At 35.4% G+C, this 18,454-nt stretch overlaps 1 protein-coding gene across 14 annotated transcripts in view; it reads left to right on the top strand.

Moving 5' to 3' along the window:
• Window positions 1-18,454, top strand: part of PHF20L1 (PHD finger protein 20 like 1) — a 62,586-nt gene that overhangs the window by 13,494 nt on the left and 30,638 nt on the right. For 6 of the 14 annotated variants that reach the window (XM_033125976.1, XM_033125966.1, XM_033125967.1 and 3 more), the window contains 6 exons: window positions 4,900-5,071; window positions 5,216-5,300; window positions 8,767-8,855; window positions 9,073-9,162; window positions 13,200-13,413; window positions 13,996-14,124. In XM_033125976.1, coding sequence (XP_032981867.1) covers window positions 4,900-5,071; window positions 5,216-5,300; window positions 8,767-8,855; window positions 9,073-9,162; window positions 13,200-13,413; window positions 13,996-14,124 — 779 coding nt within the window. The remainder of the gene's footprint in view (window positions 1-4,899; window positions 5,072-5,215; window positions 5,301-8,766; window positions 8,856-9,072; window positions 9,163-13,199; window positions 13,414-13,995; window positions 14,125-18,454) is intronic. The other 8 variants (XM_033125978.1, XM_033125979.1, XM_033125980.1 and 5 more) reach the window with 5 other exon arrangements.

Below are 18,454 nucleotides of genomic sequence, written 5' to 3' on the forward strand. Positions count from 1 at the left end.
TTGAGAGTTAATACATGATTTTGCCTTCCAGAGGAGTTTCTTTTTTGATCATGGACCCTTTTGAAAATCTGATTAAAGTTGAGAACCCCCACCTCAAAAGAATACCAGTGCACACGTACACCCGACACGCATTTTGCATACTGCCTCAGGGGATCGCAGTCTCCTGGGAGAATCAGGACCTGCCCACGTAAAACAGTTCAGAGAGTGAGCCAGTATAGGAATTCATCTGTTACGGTCATTACCATTTGAGGTTTCTCATATTCTCTGTGTTTTGTCAACACTGAAGAGTTGGCACTGTAGGGAACTGCTACAGTGTATTCAGTGTATAGCTAACCATTTTGGTCAGTATCTGCCTCTTACTGGATTATGTGTTTAGTACAGAATCAATAGATCTTGCTTCTCTTGGAATAATCTTGGAAGTGGGAAGCACCAGTGAGTGACAGCATTAAAATGCGGGATTATCTGATAAGACAGTAAAGTACCATAGGAGTTCATGGCGGGGGAAAATAATTACCATTATTCTTGGGAATGTTGTTGCTCTACCCTGTAGTAGTAGCCGCAGTTTAACTGACCGTTAGAAGACTTTGACCACAGTGATTCAGAAAGGGTCCCAAGAAATCAACTGAGAGATTACAGTGGCAGAATCGCATGTATGAATATTGTTAAATTAAGCAAGAATCATTATAAAGTCTCAGTATTTCTGAATGCCTTTTGTTTCCATTAAGCCTAATAGACCAGAAAGAACCAGTTTTAGGGTGGGTCATTTTTCTTAAATTTGCTGCGAATGAACTGTGTTCTCTAGGATTCAAGTGTAAAAGACGTCTGAGAACAAGGTGGACCCAGAGCAATGGAGGCAATCCCTTATTTTCTGCACAAGTAAATATCATTTAAACAATGCGTACATTTCAAAGTGGGATTATAATAGGGAAGACAGTGGAAATTTTGTAATATTTTGCAGTAACAGATGCTAAGGGGTAAGAGAGCTCTGCGTAGAGTTTTGGCATTGAAGAATCATGCTTCTAGTGAGGTTGCCTTCTCTCCATATCTTTGGAACACTTGAGATATGCCAACTATGGTATTTTCTTCTTATCCCTTATTGTTTAATTCTGAAACCCGTCTTCCACTTCTTAAATCTTTTGTAAATATCTGGGACTGAGCCTAATCGCTATTCTTTTAACAGCTTTCCATGATTCAGCCTTTTAAAAAATGACAAAATAAAAACATTACCGCTACATCTTCCAAATTCAATACGAAAATTCTTATGTTCCATTCATACTCACTTATATTATAAAATATACATAGTGCATCAAAATAATATTGCTATAATTCAAGATGGAGAAACATTTGTGCATGCATTTGTTCAACAGTATTTTTCATTCACTGTGTATATCAAAGCATTATTACTATGGACCATCTGCTAGAACAGGGAAATCATTGCTCTGTATAAAACTATATGTTAAATTGCTATTTTGTACATTTTAAACATGTATAGCAAAGATACTGATGTTAGGATTTTCTAGAGTATAACTGATAACCAAAATAAGTACAAACTTTAGGGAATTCCCTGTATGTAGAATAAATGGTCATTTTATTAGTTTGCTATTTCAAAGCCCTTTAGTTTGAACCTTGCTAACCAGTCCAATCCAATGTCCCACTCTTCTCTTTTTCCACCTTCCTGTTTACTGTAGTCTAGCCAAAGGGAACTGTGTCCTTGAAGGGCCCCTCCAGTCTCTGATCGTAAGGTCCTGACGACAGGACTTGTCTCTGCATCCTCATTGGCTGGTTGCCTCACCTGGAGTTGCTTGATGGTTTTAAGTAAATGAGCACTGAGTGAATAAGTGGAATATGCTCTGTGTGTACACTTGACTTTTGTTTGCTGTTTGTCAAGCCTAAATCCTACAAGTCCCCTCCCCGCCAAGACCAATATAGTGTTCCCCAAGGACCTTAAGTGAACTTCTGAATTCTCACTGAACTTTTAACAGTAGAATCCTATGTAAAATTTTTGTCTATACGCGTACTTACCAGTTTATCAGGTACTCATCCCATCTCTTCTGTGGCTGTTGTGCCAGATAGTTTTGGCTTTGAAAACTCTGCCACAAGTGTTCTTGGGCAGTGTTCATTTATCAAATGGGGATTGTGTTATCTATACCTGGGCTGGTTACTAGGATCCATTGAGGTAAGGCATATAGAGAACAGTTGACATAAGGAAGGAACACAAAGTCTGACCCTCGTCCGACTGAGTAAACATTCTGATTCTTCCCTCCCTCTCCTCATCTGACCCAAGCTAAGTTCCTGGAAGGTAGGAGTTAATTATGTTTCTTTTTTACCTACCGGCAGTGCCTACCAAGTGTCTTCATCTTATTAGATCCCCAAATATATGTTGAATGAATAAACAGAAATTTGGACTTTCTTTGTAATGATAATACTTTTAAGTTAATACGACACCTTTAAGATCCAACATTTGATTGGTAGTAAACATTGTAAAAATTAAAATCGATAATCTTGGGTATTTGTGTTATGTATTTAATTCTTGGCCTTCATCCAAAGTTTACATATCAGTCTCGATATTTATGTAAAGAGTGTAACATGCTATAAATTATCCTGAAGAAGTTCTCCAAAATGTAATTTTTACTCTGCTTATTGCATTTGGCATCCTCTTAGCCAACAGAATTTGAAATATTTTAGTAAAACTAAGGTACTTAAAAATGCAGTCCAGATTTCAGTTATTTGAACTCACTCAGATCTGATTCTTTACTGAATTGAATCACGTTGTGACAATAAAGGTAATGTCTGACTGTTTCTGTGGACTATTCTCACTTTGAGTCATGTTTCAAGAATTGAGTTAAGTACATGTGAATGTGAAGGAACCTAAGAATAAACCTTTTACTTTTTATTCAGAAATTTAAAGGCTGTGATAAATTTGTGAAATTAGAGGCTCTTATGTTTTGAATGGAATTTATCAATTTTTATAACTGATAGACCCTCTTTGTAGTGAATATTGAAAAATAAATGAAAGGATAACCTTATTTCTAGGCTAACCCTTAACGCTCTTGACAGTTTTTATGTTTTAAAAAACCAGAGGCGCAAAAACAAAAAAACTGAGAGCAACTCTGCCCAAGATGAGCCTTACGGCGTTCATTGTAAATGAGTGGCCTTGGCCTGTCCCCCTCCGGAGCATCGAATCCCCTAGGGGTTCTTGTGTTTATGCTGTTCTTTAACAAAGCATTTCCTCAGCCACTGCCCCAAAAGACTAAGATGTTCCTGAAGATTATAGTTGGGTTGACAGCCAGGCTTAGTTCTGAGCATATGTGCCAATTGTCTTTAACAATAACCACTTCCTATTCATGCTGAGTGTGTTCTGAGTGGCGTGTGTGTGTGTGTGTGTGTGTGTGTGTGTGTGTGTGTCTGCAAGATGCTGGGGATCCGAGGGTGGACATGCCCGTTACCCCGAAGCTCCCAGGCCCAAGTAGCTTCTTACATCGTGGTCCTCCTACATCTCTTACCATCTCGAGAAATGTTAATAAATAGTCCTTGGTAAAAGGGTTACGTAGTTCTTTACGTTTGGTAGTGGTGAATGCTTTATCTCCACCTTGTTGACCGGACCAAGAAATCTTTCTATGAAAACAGTTTTTAAAATCCAGTATTTTCCGAGCTTAGTTGTGACTGCGGGCCCCCTTTTTGTGTCACATGTATTAGTGTCTCAAGGGCTATAAATGCTGTGCACACAGTTTAGGAACCCACACCGAGATGGTTATGACTAGAAGGGTGCAGTCAGCAGGGGAGGGGAGTCGGGGAATCTTCACACAAGTGAGTACACGCTAAACCAAGTCTTGAATGATGAGTGTACGGAGGAAGGGAGGGGCAGCTTTGGGCGAGGCAGGAAAGGCAGAGTATACAGAAGCACAGATGTTTGACAGACGTGGTGTGCTGGAAATTTCAGTGTCACCAAACTGAAGTGGGGAAAGGCAGTACCAGAGGGTGATTCGGGGCCCTTGAAATGTGTAAAAGGCCTTGAATAGCATAAGCGATCCATAAAGCAGGTAGAAATCCATTCCTAAATTGCAAAGTTATATAGGTCTACCATGCTTTATAGGTAAATCTAATTGTCCAGAGAAAAAGAAAACTTTCAGATTTATCAAAAACTAGCAAAAATATTAGATAAAACTATTTTGGCTGAATTGTCTACCATGTGCTGCTATTGAGTTCTTAAGTTTATTTAATGATACTTTAAAAAAATTGAGTCATGTGAACATTTACTACAGTACATTAGGAATGATGAAGCAGTGTTCCTTTTTATAAAATTTGAGTTAGCTCAGAATTCTATTTTGGAATTAATTGTAGGGAAATCATCACACATGAAGACAGAACAATGTGATGTTATTTTTTATATTTTTAAATTCAAGGTTTAACTGAGCTTTCCCTACCATCGTCCATGCTCGTTGTAAAATATTGGAAAGTATAGAAAAATTATTTGTAAACACATGTAAAGACTGTAATATTCCATGCAGTGGCTATACCATTGTTTGTATAGCTATGGACAATTTTCAGTTTGGCTAGCCATATTTTTAGATGGTTTCTATTTTCTTTATTATAAATGTTTTGTATATATAGTTCTAGAATTGGAATTATTGGGTCAAAAGTAGGCAGGTTTTAATGTTCTTGTGCAGTAATCTATATTTCCACTGGGAGTGTATCAAAGTGTTTATTTCATTAGGTATTGAGAAAAGTCATCTAAAAAAAGACAAAAATAATAAAGCAAACTTTGTTGGTTCAATAGTTTAAAAATGTAGACCCATATTGTTTGTTTGTGGTTTTAACAGTAAGATTTCATACTTCTCAATGGGTTGTGTAAACAAGTAAGAATTTTCTCTTGATATGAAGCTCCTTTTTATTTTTGAGGTATCCATCACGGATTGAAAAAATCGACTATGAGGAGGGCAAAATGTTGGTCCATTTTGAGCGCTGGAGTCACCGTTACGATGAGTGGATTTACTGGGATAGCAATAGATTACGACCCCTTGAGAGGCCTGCACTGAGAAAAGAAGGGCTCAAGGATGAGGAAGAGTTCTTTGTAAGTGGCAAGCCTTTTTCATTTGCTAGACATGTAATGATATCTTTTAAAAGGAATTCTGTTAAATTTTACAAAAGCTTATTTTTATTAAGGAAACGCTTGCTTGTTACACATGGTATTGATCTTAAAAGTTGTTTAAAATAGGATTTTAAAGCCGGAGAAGAAGTTCTGGCTCGTTGGACAGACTGTCGCTATTACCCTGCCAAGATTGAAGCAATTAACAAAGAAGGTATGTATCTGAAATGATCTGAGGTTTAAAATGGGATTAATAGTAAAATTTTAACTGTATTTCTGATTTTAATTAATGCCTGAATAAACTGTGTAAGTTAGTAGAGGTAGATAGCTGGTTAACATTTTTCAGTTTTCAGTTCACAGGCTTGTATCATATGCTTTTTATTTCTCCTTCTCTGATTCTAGTTTGTTGGCTAAGTTATTTTTACGAGCATCTCAACCAGAGTGTGAGGAAAGTTAAAGATACAGAGAAATTCAAATTAGTTCATCTTAGAAGTGAAATACTGTACAATATTTTCTGAGGGAAGAGTATGGAACTTCATCATTTTGAGAATTTTCTTTATTGCATCTTTCCCCTGCCTTTTTTTCCTTAATTTCTATAGGTAACTGAGAGTTAATTTTCCTAACAGCCATTTGTGGTATCTAATACTGGTACTGAGCAAAGATTACAGAGCTGATCAGAAATGTTTAAAATAACACTCAAACCAGGTGTGTTAGTGTGGCATATGATGAATAAATCTATTGTACAGATAATGAATTTAAAAAACAAGACTTGTAGACTGATTAATTGGAAAAGGCATGAGAATTAATATTTAAATTATTATTGGAAATATACTTATTTTTTAGATTTCTTATTTAAATTGTTCTTTAAAACAGTTGTGAAATACTTGTAAGTATATCTTTCAAGTCAGTAATACATTAGTTTTCTTAAACTGAACCACTCATTCTTTTTACTAAAGATGCACACATTGAATGACAGCTTCTTTGCAAGAAGGGCATTTAATCTAAGTAAGGGGACACTTCCTTCAAACTGAATCTTGAAAGGTGAACAAGTTAGGTAGATAAGGAATGAAAAGGCTTTCTGGTAGAAGAAATGGTGCGTGCAAAAGAAAAGAAGAGAGGCGTGCCATTTTTCAGGAAGTGCAGTCTTTGATGTGACTGGAGTGAAGGGTTCCTTTAAAGAGACTAGAATAGCAGGAGAGATTGGAGAGAGAAGCAAGGATCGGTATATGAACGTAATATTGCTGAAGAATTTGAATTTTATTTGGAGCTGAAGGGAGCCACGGAAGGGATTAAGCTGAACTTTTAAACTAACAACAAACTTGAGGAAAAAATAGGAGGTAAGAGAAGATAGAAGACAAGAACATTTAAAGAGATATATTAAAGCATGTTAAGTGTTAAAAAGTAAGTCACAGTTGTCTGTCTGGAAATTGATAGTACTTTACAAAGACCTTATTCTAGTGTATTGTTTTAATGAAGTAAAATAACAAATAGGGCTATGATTTTGTTACCACTAATCACCTTAGTACAGGAAGACTTGAGGGACATTTCAGTTTTGAGGGTTACTTCTCCGTTTCTACTGGGGCCTTCATCTCCCTGAGCACTCAGGTGTTAGGAGAGCTGTGTTACGGAGCTCGTATTCCCATATCTTACACACCTGGGCCCCCAGGGTCCCCTCCACAGCCTGGCACAGCATAGGCAGTCGGTTACAATTTGGGGGACAAAAGGAAGAAGTAAAGACTCAGTTCTGTTGGACAATAGGATCCACCCCAAATAACACAAAACAAAGCACAGTTAAACAATGCTATTTTAATTAAGAGCGGTTTCTTTGAATGTAGGGAACTTTGGGACCTTCCTTCCTTCCTTAAAGCTCCTTGGGAGTTTTAAGTACATGCACACACACAGCACACTCAGAGACAAAACCACCCTCATTCTTTACCCTATCCCATTGGTCCGTGGGCATGTAACATAGACAATGAAGCTTGTATTAATACAAGAGTGCTGATACTGACCACAGTCTCTGCTGTTATAGGGGCAGTTTGAGCCCTTAGTGAAATATTGGCAGATACAATTTGTTTGGTTTTTTTAATCCCCACTGCTGGTATTTACTTTGTGATTTCGACACAAAGTAAATCACATTTACTTTGTGATGCCCCCACGTGGTGGGTGAGCCTGCCCCCTCAAAAAAATAAAATAAAAGGCAAAGGAAGCCATCAAGGAGCCTGCTATTCACTGCAAAAGCTAACCTAATACTTGTGAACTTTTAGGTATTTGTAATATGTCTTAGAGAAGTTGAAAAGAAGAGGCAAATCAGGATAGACTGCAGTGGTCAGGGAAGTTTTCATATTATGGGTGGGATTTGAAGAGCTGATCATGAAGAGTGGGTTGGAGATAGGAAAGGAGGGAGGCGGCACAACATTGGAAACTGAGGAATGGCAGGGAGGGATGAGTGCACAGGCCACATAGTGAGGAGGCTGCTGTCGTCTGCAAAGCCACTGAAGAAGGAAGAGGCCAGTTGCAGGAACGATGCTAGTCTAAGGTATCCGTGAGGCTTGGCGTGCTCTGAATTTTCCCAGTGTCTTCACATCCTTGCTATTCGACTGATCAGATTTTTTCATAACTTGGGTTTAGATCTTTATATCTGCCATACTGTGTGTTATGCTCATTGTAGGAAGATAAATTCAGATTATTAAAAAAAAAAATCTTTGCCCATATATGGCATTAGCTTTGGTGCCAACTTCAAAGCCAGTAACACCAATGACCACATGTATTGTTTATACTTCTTTTGTAAAGGTCAAGTACCTGTTTACTTAACGTGGCACTCTGTCCTCATTTGTACAGGAAAAGATAGAAAAAACATTGGAATTGCCATAAGTATAAAATCTACATGATTTATGTTTTCTAGTAGAACTGACTTTTATTGACTTGCAATAATGGAGTCTGTTACAAGAGGTGAATATGCTTTGTAATAGACATGCAAACAGAATCTTGAGTCCTGAAGGCAGGGTTAGTTAGTGGGAAAGGCGTGGGGCTCGGCGTTAGTTATGGCTGTGCAGCTGCCTAGCCCACTGTCACTGGAGGCTGTATTTAGCTTTCCCGGAGTTCAGTGGTCTAATCTGCACAGGAAGACTTACCTAGATGACCTGTCATGTATTTTCTAGCTTTAAAGCCTTTGACTCTAATTCTTACTTGCCAGTTTATTAATACTTCCAAAGGATAATTCTTTACTGAGAAAATGATTGTTTGCTATTTCAGATCTTCCTCTCTGTTACTTGGAAAGAAACTTTGAAAGAGAGCAAATGATAATTTTTATAGAAATATTTATACATTTTTCTAAATAATGATTTTATTTTTGTCCAGGTATATTATAACATACCTGACATATTATTTAAACACATATTTAAATTATAAAAAATAAATTTTAAAATCTTTCAGTAAAAATCAGGATTACATGCAACTAACTTATCTGGATTTAATTTGGGTATTTTAATGGGAAATTTGAGTTATTTGAAGATGGAAAGAGAAAATAAATTGAATAAACTTGATGGATTCCTGAACAAAGTTGTTTGTTTGCAGTTATTACAATTGCAGAATATTTATTTCTGTTATGACTTGTTGGATTTCAAAGGTTGCTGTAAGATTGAATTATGTTTTCTAATGATTCTGACTTGCTCCAATTTCAGGAACATTCACAGTTCAGTTTTATGACGGAGTAATTCGTTGTTTAAAAAGAATGCACATTAAAGCCATGCCCGAGGATGCTAAGGGGCAGGTAAGAGTGCTCAGCGTTCCTAGCTACCCACAGGGATGTCTTCTTGAGTGGTGACTGATGAAATTATACACACGCATTTTTAAAGTGAACTAATTGTAGGATTATGTGCTGATAGCCCCAAATAGCAGCAAGAAAAAGAAGCTTGGAATGTAAAGTAAATTATACACGTGATTTTTGCTTCTTTGGTTTTAGACCTGCTAAAGTTATAGGTCACTAGTTTCTGTTCCAGGTGAAATCCCAGCATCCACTAAGCTGGTGTTGTCCTATCGACCCAGCTGGATCGTGTAACCAGTCTATGGGAAGTGAGGTAAGTGCCTGGTTTTAATTCTGTTTTGTTTTTCCTGGTATATAGTATCATTTAGAAAGTTAATTTTTAATATAAAATTTCATTTTGAGTTTCTTATCTTCTTCTTTTCTTCTATAAATCATAGTCGTTAATCTTCTTTTAAAAGGCGCTTACCTGACACTCTGTAGGCTGTTTCGGGTAGGGTTCTCTGAGTCATATGATGTAAGCAGTGTATTACATGGTTTGTCACTGCTCAAAGCGAGAATGAACGGTAAGCATTTGAAGGAGAATCTGGGATGAAGTTAAAACCATGATTCCATTGGTTGACTATGTTTCCTGAAATACTGGAAAGAAAAGGTGCCAGTAGAAATTTAAAATATTTTCTTTTATGTTCTGCTGTTATTTGGGATTTTCAGCACCTGGACCTACAATTAATTTTAAGAAATTGAAAGTAATCTCTAAAAATGTCTAATATGGAAGTATGCTATACATATTTGTTCCATACCATGCAGTGAAAAATGTCATCCTGAAATGTGTTGAAATCACTTGGTCAGCTCCAGTCAGATGTATACATTTAGTAATCAGAAATGTTGACCACCGCATTAAAAAAACGATTCCTGACGTCTTCTGAGAAGTGTGATTGTTTTAAATCACCTGGTTTTCAAAAGTTTACTTTGAAATGATCAGCTAGCAGAGTGTTTTCCCCATTTAATATGTAAATACAATTTAAAATGGAAATGCTTTTGGTCAGTAAATTGCTTTGTGTCTTCCTACTTGTATGTATAAATAAAATGTTCTTTTAAGCATTCAGTGGTGTGATTTCTTGGTTCCTACATAGAAAGATTAATATATACCCATTTAATTAAACAAAATTTTCATGTTTTTCTTTAAAACTATTATTATTTTGTTATTCTCATTATTCAAGTGTTCATGAGATGGCCCTAGCCCTAAAACTTTATTTTCTTCCAAAGTGAAACCTTGAACCAGTTTGGTTTGTGGTAAAATTATAAGTTGTAAAAATTAATTTATTGTATGTACTGGATATTTAGTTTTAATAAGTATTTTAGTCACACCATGATGTAAGTTAACATTAAAATCAGTGCCAAAATACAAGCTCCTGAAAGAAATTATGGATAGCAGTATATTTTCTTTAATTTTAAATTATAACCACATTAAAATATTTATAGATTTTTTTTATATATAAAGTGTTCTCATTTATGAGTGTCTTTTTACCCCAGTAAGTTTTTGACTTTTTCTTTTTTTTTTTTAATCTAGGGGTGTGTACTAAGACAGGTATTTTTTGGGTAATGCTAAGAGAATTGAACTTTGCATATTATCTTCTCGATTTTGAGTACTTTGAGAATTCCTTAATAAGATACATAGTAACATTTCTCTTACTAAACTAGCAAAAGATAAGGCATTAAATAAATGCACTATGGAAATGCCCTTCTCTAAGCATTCTGTAGCTTTTTCTTCCCTATTTTTTTCTTCTTGGGAGTGTGCTGACATACAGTTTATGTTGTAACTCACTAATGTTAAAGATTGGCTCATAAGGTCCTTTATTTATAAAACATTTCTTGCATACGTGGTTTTATTGGATTCTCATAGCAAATCCTTTGACATAAGTATGGCTGATATTCTATTTCACAGTTGAGGAATTCAGAACTTAGAAAATTGAGTAACTTACTTAAAATTTCACTCGACGGTAATATTGCAGTGACTCTGAACTCAGACCTGATTTCAAACAGTGCTGCTTCTCGTGCACTGCTCTGTTATGTTATTTACAGGAAATTTGAAACATATCATTAGTTCTAATTCATTTGATCCCAGTAGTTATTTTTGATAATGAATCTTTCATTTTTAAAATTGGAAAAGCAAAATAATGGGAGAATTCTTTAATTATACAACTGCAATGATCCATGATTAACGAGTCATGTGATCAAGAACTTTTTTATATGTGATTTCAGTTTTACGAAGTACAACTTGAATCTTGATGTCGCCTTGTTTTCTCTTTATTGGAGATGGAAAACAACTGGGATGGGATTTACCCCTGGCATTTTGCAACATTTCTGTAACAATTTAAAATTTTCTCCACAGTGTGAAGCCCAAAGTTAAATGTTCTGCAAGCATATGATCTCTGCTGCATTTAGCACTTTTCTTTGCTTGTCTGGTTGTACTTACTCTTGTTTCTCTTGAAGTCTTTTTCATTGGTGGTGCTTTCTTTACTAAAATATCACTCTGAAGGCTCAACTTACAGCCATCATACTTTAGCTACTCAGATTGACCCTTAGACCCGTTTCCCGTCCGTGTGCACTCTAATTGTCATGCCTTGGTTTTAATGGTTTTTCTTCTGTTTGGAGTGCCCATTTGCTCCTTTTCCTCTATCCTTTTCTCTAGCAAATTTCTACTTCAGAGTTCAGCTCATCTATCATTTAACTGAAGTCTTCCACTAATTTTTTAAATTCAGTCAAAATTAATCTTTTTCTTTTTTATTCCCCAAGGTTTTTTGTTTATTCCTCTACTATTTCTCCTATCACATTGTACTATAGTTAATTTGCCTATCAATTCCTTATGGGCAAGACCAAAAAAAGAGGTGGGTCCAAGTAAAACGGGTTGGACAGTACTGGTGCATTTGTTTTTTTCTTTAACAAATGAGAAATGCAAATCTTTATTTCACAGCTTTGCCATAGTTCTCTTTCTAATAAGACATATATTGGGGACATAGTTTAAAATGCTCTGAAAGCTAGATGCTGGGTGTTTTCCAGGCAGGAACAAAGATGTGGTCACTCCAGAGCCATTGCGTCCCTTGGGTTTTCAGACAACATCTTTTATCAATGGTTGTCTCATGAGAAGTTAGCATGCTTCCTGGCACAGGAATAGTGAGGTATTCAAAATTGGTTGAATGAATGTGTTAGGTACAGTCACATGATGTTTTTGGTTCATTTCAGTCATGGGGGAGAGGGAGAGAAGTAGATTTTGTTTGTTTTTTTTTGTGCTTATTGTCGTCATACATTTTCAAGACTGAGCAGCCATCAACCTGTATTGCTTAATGACCTATCTTTATTCATGTGACCCATGAATTAAATGCATTTGATATTGTGAAATTGCTTTTAGTTGCTTGGACTAAGAATTTGATGAATTACCCATCTGGGTTGAATCTGAATTGGCGGTCTATTTGACAGGGTAGTAGCCTCAGTGGAAGATTAATTCTGTAGAGATATTACGAATATTTGCTTAAAAAAAAAAAACTTCAATTGTGAAAATTTAAATGTTAGCACCACTTCTTTACATCTTTCATATTATTTACAGTAAGCATTTTTAGTTCAAAATAAAACAGTAAAAATTATTTAGCAACAAACTAAAAGAATGAATACAGGAAAAAGAAATATTCGCACCTCAGAAGACTGGTAACTAACACAGGCCCAGGAAGCTGTAGAGGGAGGGAAATCACTCTGGAGCCTTACACTATACTTCACCTTGGCCAAGTCAGATAGCTCTTTTTTTCCCCTTCTTTCACTGGTAATAGTAAACTGCTGTAATAAATTGGTGTCTGAACTTTAAAAGCTTTAAAGTTTAATAAAATCACACCTTGTTTTTTATGGAATTGACCATATTTTGATGGTACATTCTTCCTAATAAGTAGCATAAACATTTTTCTCTCATTTCTTTTATGATTTTTTGTAGTACAGAAAAGAAATGCAACTTGGCATTTAAACCCTAAATTACTAAGGCAGAATGCCATATAGTACTCCATATTTGTCATACGTTTCCTCTGTTATTTTAGATGTTATTCCTGAGAAAATACATTAAAGGGATATTTATTTATTGACTATTTTCCTATTTTATATAAGGTTATAAATCCAACCGACCCATTAGATGATTCAATTTGGTAATCTATGATATTGGTAATCTACCTTGTAAATATAGTTAATTCGATTTTTGTATTTGTGTGCATGTGAAAGTAGCTTTGAAAATGTGATACATGTTATTACTCATTAGTGTAATGAAATTTTGATTAATTTTTAATGCTTCGCATGTTTTGTGTTTTTCCTTTGGAGGATTGGATAGCTTTAGTCAAGGCAGCTGCTGCAGCGGCAGCCAAGAATAAAACAGGGAACAAACCTCGAACCAGCGCTAACAGCAATAAAGATAAAGAGAAAGATGAGAGAAAATGGTTTAAAGTTCCTTCAAAGAAGGAGGAAACTTCAGCTTCTGTAGCCACACCGGAGGTGGAGAAGAAGGAAGACCTGCCCACGTCTAGTGACACATTTGGTACAAAATATGTTCTTACGTACATTCCTACGGCAGTGGTAAATTCACATAGTGAGGAATGAATAAGTCAGATCCCTTGGCTACCTGTAATTTGAACGTGTAGTTAAATTATTAGGCTCTTCCCTTAGCATAACATGGTGGTTAACTTCTTTAGCATTTTACAGATCTAAAAATTAATGGTTTAATATGGATACCTGATAATGGACGCCTTCAATATTCTTGAATAGAAATGAGTTGAGATTTTGATTTGTAACTTACTGGTACTAGGTTTTTGGGGTTTTTTTTTTTTTTAATGTTGAACTTTTTAAATGCTTCTGCATGTAATTCAATATATAATATATAGTATGGAAAAAGCAGTAAGTCACTGTCTTCCTGCTTTTCTTTCCTGAAAAATAACTGCTTAGTAGTTTTTATTCCTAATATATCAGTCTGAAGAGATTGGTTCTTTTAAGCTCTATGTCAAGCACTAGATTAAAAAAATTTAAGTGCAAAACATTTTTACTATTTTGCTATTTTAAAAAACTTCCATGTGTTTTAAGTTTGGATTTTATATAAACTCTCATATATGTGTTCTATTAAAAGTAGGACTTCATGTAGAGAACGTTCCAAAGATGGTCTTTCCACAGCCAGAGAGCACATTATCCAACAAGAGGAAAAATAACCAAGGCAACTCATTTCAGGCAAAGAGAGCTCGACTTAACAAGATTACTGGTAAACTACAATGATTCTTTTGGGGTGGGGAAATGGAGGGTTTGATTTTAGAGTAGCTTCTTTTTAATAAAGCAAAATGTATCTTTTGTTGTAGCATAACTGGTTAATAAGAGAGTTTTTTTATGGTTTTTCAAAGTCAGCATCTTTCAACGCTGTTAGCTTTTTGTGTTGTGAAATGTGAAAAATATCACGTATCTTCTACCTACCTCACAGGGATGTTGTGAGGATTCATAGGATCAAATTTTATAAAATTCCATAGTTTTTAAATCACCTTGGTGGCAGGAGTAGTTTCTACAAGAATTGAATTATCTGCTTTTATCAACCTGTGGTGACATAATGTCAGAGATTCTAAATATGATTATACATTCTTACTCTTGACCAGTCTCATTAAGGATGGTTCCATATATGGTTGGAAAGATGAACACCGAAGCTGTTAATTCTCAATGTAAAAGTACTTCTATACGTTTTTAAAACTTCTATCCTTATCTTCACGTTGGTCTTTAGAATCTGGTTGTATTTCTTTGTGCTTTGTGGTAATTTTGGAAGTAAGTGCTAGGATGATGAAAAGCACTGAAAACCCTTGTCTGGTTAAGTCTCCTTGAAGAAGGGATTTTAAGGATTAGAATTGGGGCCGGTAATACTAGGCCCTGTCACTTCCTATGTCTATTCAGCCTGGTTCTAATCTTTAAAAGAAATCGTGAAGATACATAATTTTTCTGAGTACACGTTAAAAGGGCAGTTAGGATACTTTATTCAGTCATATGTTCTTACTTTAAGGACACAATGGTTTTTAGTGCCTTTGGCCTAATAAAGCTGTATAAACCTTTTGTTGGCATTCTTTTAAACAATTTGAAGAAGGTCGGTTTTGGTTTTATTGTCAGATTCAAGAATAAATGTAAATTAAACATTTTGTCCATTTTCTGAAGAGTGGAAGCCCACTGAAAAATGACTCTATAGCTGAGGGTTCTGTAGAACCACTGTTTTATCATACTATTCACCTAAGTGATTATAATTGGTTTCAATAGGTGAGACTTCTTAGTCTTTCCATTTGTTAATATTATTTTTGTGCCTTTCTCTGATAATATATTTGGTCCCAAGACAGGAAATACTTCAGATCAACTCACCCATTCCACCTTTTCTATAGAAACTGTTAGCTTTGGAGACAGCCAAAATCTTATCCAGGTGATTGTTATGATGGCGACTTGAGACTTCAGTTTTGCCTTAGGATAATGGAGCCTAGTGCCCTGTACTGCGGCAGAAGTGGAATAGTACTTCTAACGCCTGGGACACCAAGATTGAAACAGCATGGTTGGAGGGGAGGAGCCAAAACTGAGGAAGATGGAAGAGATACGGACATAATACAGCTGCCAGCTTACTAGCATCCTGGTTTTCCCTGCAGTCTGGATAACCTTATTTTAGTTTCAGTCAATATACTCTTATGTATGCCTTATGAGAAGTTCAAGCTCAACATTTAAAGAAGTAGAAAAAGAAAACAGCTCAGTCCACAGTGATGCATTATCTCCACATGGCCTCGAAAAGGCAGTAGCAGGGGAAAGAACCATTTTACCATGTGCCTCACGGAAGTTCTAATACTAGTTGCTTAGTAACACCTGGTGCCTTCTCTGGAGGGACGTTGTCTTCACCTCCTTTTGTGACTCTCAAGTGAGCACGTGATAGTTTGACAGCAATCGAAAAACATACGATTTTACGAATGTGAAACAGTTATGAATTTTTCCTTTGATTTACTCAAAAGATTTAAATGTATGATAATCCTTTTAATAGTTCATCTCTCTGCATCTATTTCTGATTTCATGTTACAGTTATATTATGCAAAAAGACAACAGACATGATAAGATTGTCTTCGATGGATGAAACTTAAGCCTACCTCTGTACAGTAAATTACATTTGCAGACCATAAAAACAGATGAGAACTAATATAAAATAGCAATTTCATTATGGAATTATGGTGCTTTTTAAATTTATCAAGCTCACTTATACGTGTCCTTTTGTCCCTTTGCTGCTGAGAAGCATAGGGCTGTGATTATGGCAGCATCCCAGCTTGTCTGATGTATTTCCCCCACTCGATTTATTTTCGAAGTAGTTCGAGCTGGAGATAAGTGGACCAACCACTGGAGAAATTTAATTAATGTATTTATTTTATTCACTCTCTTTCTTCCCCATATACATATTCTACAGAGGTTCTAAACCTGATTTCTACATAGGAAATGGTATGGGATGAGTTTTTTCATCAGTTTCCAAATAAGCAGACATTGGACTTGTAGCTGCAAAATATATGTATGTTCTTCCAGAGTCTTATTTTTCATTATGTAATGTACCTTACTGATAGTTACATACTTTATGCATATCGATTTACAATAGATAATTTTACAGAGAGAATCAGGAGTCCATACTGTGGGACAAAGTAGCCAGCAAACTGCAAGCAAATCTGAGTCGATTTTAAAATACAGGTTGTAGAGAGCATAGAAGGAGGAGCATCAGCAGCTGGTGCGTGGTCTGTTTCTAATAGTTCTGGGGGTTCCTGGAAGTTCAGCCAGCTCAGAGACGTTTGTGCAGCTTCAGGCATTTTAAAGATTATCTTCTACACCTGGAAGTTTGACTTGGCCAGTAATGTGCTGTTGGTAATATCAACAGTATTTGATTCTTAATCTCAGTAAGAATACTGTGTTTTGGAATCCCTGGATGAAACGTAGGCCACAAATGTGAACGCTTTGCTCTTTCTACTTCCCTTCGCTACTCCAGGGTGCTCTGGCCTCTATTCTGTTTATTCTTATCGGTAGCGAGAGACCTGCTATGTATTTTATAGCTGAAGTAGGATATTGAGAAATGGTAACTTTGTGGGTGGGACTCATGAATATTTGACATTCTGCTTTGACCTGATATTTAAATAATTTCTTAAAACTGCATAAAACATTTTATTAAGATAATTACTCTTAGAAACATTCTTCTGGAGGAGGACCTGTTAGTAATATATTGATGACATGTGTTTGCAATTAACTAAAAATAATTCCATTTGTATCTATTTCCTTCCAATTCTAATTTTCTAAGGATATGCACTTTTCCCCAGAACATTAGCAGGTCAAGATAATAGATTTTTAACTGCCTCTTAAGGCAGAAGTAGTCAGAATCCTCTCCTCAAGGACATTTTATTTTTTGTCCCCTTTTGTTTTTTATATTTGGTAACTCTTGTAAAATGGAGTACGAACATCTTTTTATTGATCGTATTTGAGGCTTTTGAATTCTCTAGATGCCAAGTATTGTATTTTCTAATGTAACTTTAAGTAGTTTTTATTAAATATCCCATTACTTTTTATAAGAATATTAGAAAGCTTTATTTTTCCTTTACAAACCATTAAGTGGAAGTTGCTTTTAATTAAATGGGTCTATAATATCCTAGTTTAAATTCACAGAGTATGGCTGAATTATGTTTTTTAAAACTTGTAGTACCTTGTTCTTAATCTTACCGTTTGTGGTCTATTCCATCTATTGATGAGATTTTAAAAAGTATTTCCACTACCTAGATGAAGGAAAACAAAATGTAAGATATGTTTAATAGATTAAATAGCAGATATTTGTTCTGTTTGATTAACCCTTAGAAGTAGAACCTCTACTTTTCCCTACAAAAGAACTTGATTCCCTAATTATTTTTCTTTTAATTTTAGTAGTATTGATTCTCAAAAATATTATCTAGAGAAGAAAAGCATGGTGAATGTGGTTTTAAATGTTAAATATATCATTCTACATCTTTTTCAGTCACATAAAAATATATTCAGAAGTTATATTAATAAGGATTGAATTTATGGTTTATAGACTATTTTGTAAAATTACTTATATGTCACTCCCCCCCTTTAAATCTATACTTGACATTATATGAGACTTGAACAAACTAGGTAGATTGTTATCTCAAACTGGACCAAATATACCAACTTTAATACCAATCGTTGATGTATCCACATCGTGATTTTGCATTCTGCCTTTTCTATTTTAAATTACAATTCTGAGTGCTAGATATTCAGCTTTCCAATAAAGGAAAGGGGCTTTTTGCCTAATTTGACACTTGGCTATTATATTACTTTAATAATACAATTTTACTACGTATTTGAATCCCTACTTAGATTACTTACCATCTTTGAGATAGTTATCTGAAACAGTCAAGAGATATTGCTGTATTAGTAGCTCAAAGTTATGTGGCACTTGGGGGCACGCTTTTTTCTCTTATTAAATGTGCTGTAGACAGCTTCAGTAATATGGGTGGTGTCATTGCTGTAGTAAGTATACTGTTGTCAGTTGTTAAACATGCTTCCTTTGAAGC

Source organism: Rhinolophus ferrumequinum, chromosome 14, assembly GCF_004115265.2.
Source record: "Rhinolophus ferrumequinum isolate MPI-CBG mRhiFer1 chromosome 14, mRhiFer1_v1.p, whole genome shotgun sequence".
NCBI lineage: Eukaryota > Metazoa > Chordata > Mammalia > Chiroptera > Rhinolophidae > Rhinolophus > Rhinolophus ferrumequinum.